Source organism: Pelodiscus sinensis, chromosome 4 (assembly GCF_049634645.1).
Source record: "Pelodiscus sinensis isolate JC-2024 chromosome 4, ASM4963464v1, whole genome shotgun sequence".
Classification (NCBI taxonomy): Eukaryota; Metazoa; Chordata; order Testudines; family Trionychidae; genus Pelodiscus; species Pelodiscus sinensis.
In genome coordinates, this window is record NC_134714.1 from 105,395,855 (window position 1) to 105,399,347 (window position 3,493).

Sequence of the window (3,493 nt, forward strand, 5' to 3'; positions counted from 1 at the left end):
AAAATTGGGGGAAAGTGGTTAACACTCAAGCCTCTATAAAATGTGCCTATAAAAACTTGTGGGTGCCTCAATCACAACCAACTCATGCACACAGCTACAACTTTTGTTCAAATAGGTGGAGGGGGTCACTTCCACCTTTTGCAGAGGTAGCTCAGCTAAGAAGAAACTAATTGTTTCCTCCCCGCCCCCTCTTTGAAAAACGATGCCTCCCATAAACTCTACAAAAGTTCTAAATGCAATGAAAAATGTGAAGTGGTGAGGACCCCCACCTACGTGGGTGGTTGAAAGCATTCACTCTGAGCCTGAGCTGATCTTTGGCGCATTGGTGATGAACAACACCGTTAGATGGTGCTGTAGCTCTGTTAATAAACTCCATAGTATCTCGAATTTGTTTTCTGGTTTGGGGTTTTTTTTTTTAAGTAATGCTAAGATGTCCTGCCCACATTGATCCAGTCGGCAACTTTAACCTGAACTGTGGCCCAGAAAATCCTTCACTATAAGTAACTTGTAAACTGCCATGAGCATTTTGGGAACAGAATGCCTCAATAAATCTATTACTTTGTTGTGCAATGTTGGAAGTTTGCATTGTTTCCTCTGATTAATTATGGCAAAAATAAACTCGCACGATCGAGCCTGTGAGACATTTCAGCCTGGGTTGAATCACGGGCTCAGGAAAAGCCTTGGAGACTTCTAAATAGCCCTGCTCCGAGACTTTAAAGGGTAGGTTACATTTACTTGCTAGAAGCTTTTGGTCCTACATTGGCTGCTATAAACTGCCCGTGATTAATGGCCTGGTAGCCTGTTATTGCACAGCCCTGTCAAATTGGTTACTATAGGAGAGAACAGGGTAAGAAATAACTAATTTTGATCTTGTCCCCCTTTCCCAGAGAGGGACCATAACAGTGTTGTTTTATGTAATAGTGTTTATTTCACACGTTACCCATGGAGAATAGCAAATACATTCTCTACATCTGTCACCAGTCCAGAATGCAAGATAAGAAACTCAGAGTTAAACACCAAGATTTTACATTCACGCTATGGAAAACAAGGGGAATACAATGCCCTTATGCAAAAAACCGTATAAAAATAACTCTTCAATTATGCAAAAACGATGGGAAACAGTAAAAATCTTAAATATTGATATTTATCTTATTCTACACACAGCACTTATAATTAGACCAGGCACGATTGCACTTTTCCTCTGAGTTACATTCAAGTATAAGGCAGTCCCCGCGGGGACTTGAGTGTCAGATTCCCTGCCGGCTGCAGACAACCAGAGGGAGCTAGTCCCGCAGCCCAGCGGCCAGGGCAGGCAGGGACAAGTCCCCGTGTGTCCGAGATCCAGGGTTTGCAACGTCAGTGGCAGCCGAAGCAGCCGCAGCGCCGTGTGATGTGGCATGGCCAGAGAGAAGGGGCCAGCCGTGAGCTCTCCCGTAGCGCCACACACCTTCTGAGGGGCTCGGCGCCGCTGGCGGGTCCGGCCCGGCAGGTGCCGAGCGCCTCTGGCGGGGGGAGGCAGCTGCCGCCTCTGGGAGGGTCAGTCCAAGGCCCAGCGGGTGAGCGTCCTGCTTCCCCGCTCGGTCTCCGAGGCCTCTGCCCCGGGGGTTCCCTGATGCCGAATCCGCTCTCCGCGGCGGGCCAGCGCGGTGCTGGGCTGCAGTTCTAAGTCATGCGGGCGGGGGCGCGGGGCTGCGGCGGTACCCAGCCTGGCTGGCCAGGGCTTGCGGCGCCCGGGGCTCGCGTCCGGCGAGGGGCTGGCACAGAGCGCCGCCTGCGGCCGTAGCCCTGCGGGCTGATCTTGCCCGGGGGGGCCGCGCCGTCCTTGTCCTTGTCCGTCAGCTGGTAGATCTGATGGGCCAGCTGCTGGATGGTGCAGGTGCCGAACCTGCAGCCCAGCCGTAGCGCCTGGAAGTGGGGGAAGCTGCTGGTGCTGGGCCGGTAGCGCTTCACTCGGATGCGGGCGTCCGCCGGGCCGCTGCGGGGCACAGAGAGAAAGGAGGCGTGAGAGGAGCAGGGGTTGCAAAGGGACAGCGGGACTCCAAGCGGAGGGAGCCGGCTCCGGGGCGCGGGAAGCTAGGGCTCAACCGCGCCCGCCGGGGAGGGGGGTAAGCAGTGCACGCCTGGCTACCGCCCCGAGCGCCCGGCGGAGGTGACCGCGCGGTCTGAGGGATGCTGCTATTCCAGCGTACCCGGGGCTCAGGTTCCCGGCTCTGTGCGGCTTCCCACCGCACACTTGCTCGCCTCCCGCCAGCTGAAAGCGGGCGAGGCCGATGCCGGATCCCAGGGGATTTTACCGCCCCCAAGGGGGGAGATCTGGGACTCAGGCGGACTTGCGAGGAGTTACCTGGGAGGCGATACTCGGGGATCCTCTTTCACGTCCTGCGGCCGGATGAGAGGCTGCCCGTCAGCTGCTACCGCTAGCTCGCTGAACGTGCCGGCCGGGTTGGCATCGCGCTTGGCCCGGCTCAGGGCCCATTTGGTCCATCTGCAAGAAGCAGCAAAGGGGGGGGGGGGTAGCGTGAGCCCACAGCCGAGCCAGACTAAGCACAAGCTGGGGGCTAACGGGTCTGCCAGCGCCGAAGGGGTGTTGTCTGGCTTAGGCACCGTGCTAGTCGCAGAGGAGTTTACACCTCCGGCTCTAGGATGCAGCCCGCTTGGCTCGCGTTGGAGCCATTTCGCAGCCTGGCCGGAGGAACACTTCGGACGAGAAACTTACTTTCTTTTGAATTGCGAAGCGACGTCTAGCCTCGTAGCATCCGCCCCAAGGAAGGTCACAGATCCGAGACAGAAGAGGGTTACGTGAACAAATCTCATTCTGGCTGAAATCCTGGTGGCGAGGATACAAGAAAGGTGTCACCGGGCCATACTGACACTAGCTGTATTCAGTTACAGGGACTCTACGCCTCTGGATGGTCCCCAGTCGCCGGGGACTTGGGGCGGGCGCGCTAAACTAATATTTGCTGAGCAGTTTATCGGAGAGTAAACAAGCGAACCTCCAAAGTTTGCTTTTGTCAGACACTTTACTTGAGCACGTAGCCGAAGGCAGAAAATTGTTGTCAAAATACCCTAAATTAGGATGTCATTAGAAAAAGCTTTCTACTTATTTTAAAGCATGCAACAAATTCCCCTACCACGCTATATTTAATTGCATTTGCTTGTAACCCTTGACAGCTCAGCTTTCTTAACTCGCAAAGAAAACTATGTTACGTTTACTCTGCAAGCTACAAATGAAACCAACAGCCAGTGCAAACTCATCAGCATAACTTCATGCATTTTAAAAAGTAAACCAGATCTGGTAACTACTTGTGCACCCACACTTAATTCCTCTTTTTCAAAGCTCCATACCTGATGATAATGATAATCCACTGAGAAAAGTCTTTGTATAATACCGACCCCAAGTAATAGTTTCCCCTCCCCCCCGAGCCTCGCTGCCTCTAGAAACTCTCCTCCGCGTCACTGAAGTAACCACTGACTGTCCTGCGCTCCACTTCAC

General features: G+C 53.8%; 1 protein-coding gene across 1 annotated transcript; it reads right to left on the reverse strand.

Moving 5' to 3' along the window:
• Positions 1–900: 900 nt before the first annotated feature.
• LOC102458218 (pro-adrenomedullin) lies at positions 901–3,493 on the reverse strand. The gene is made up of 4 exons (XM_075927945.1): positions 3,346–3,493; positions 2,717–2,827; positions 2,345–2,485; positions 901–1,975 (listed from the first exon to the last, which is right to left on the reverse strand). The coding sequence occupies exons 2-4, from the start codon at positions 2,812–2,814 to the stop codon at positions 1,663–1,665; spliced, it is 552 nt and encodes a 183-aa protein (XP_075784060.1). The 5' UTR covers positions 2,815–2,827; positions 3,346–3,493; the 3' UTR covers positions 901–1,662.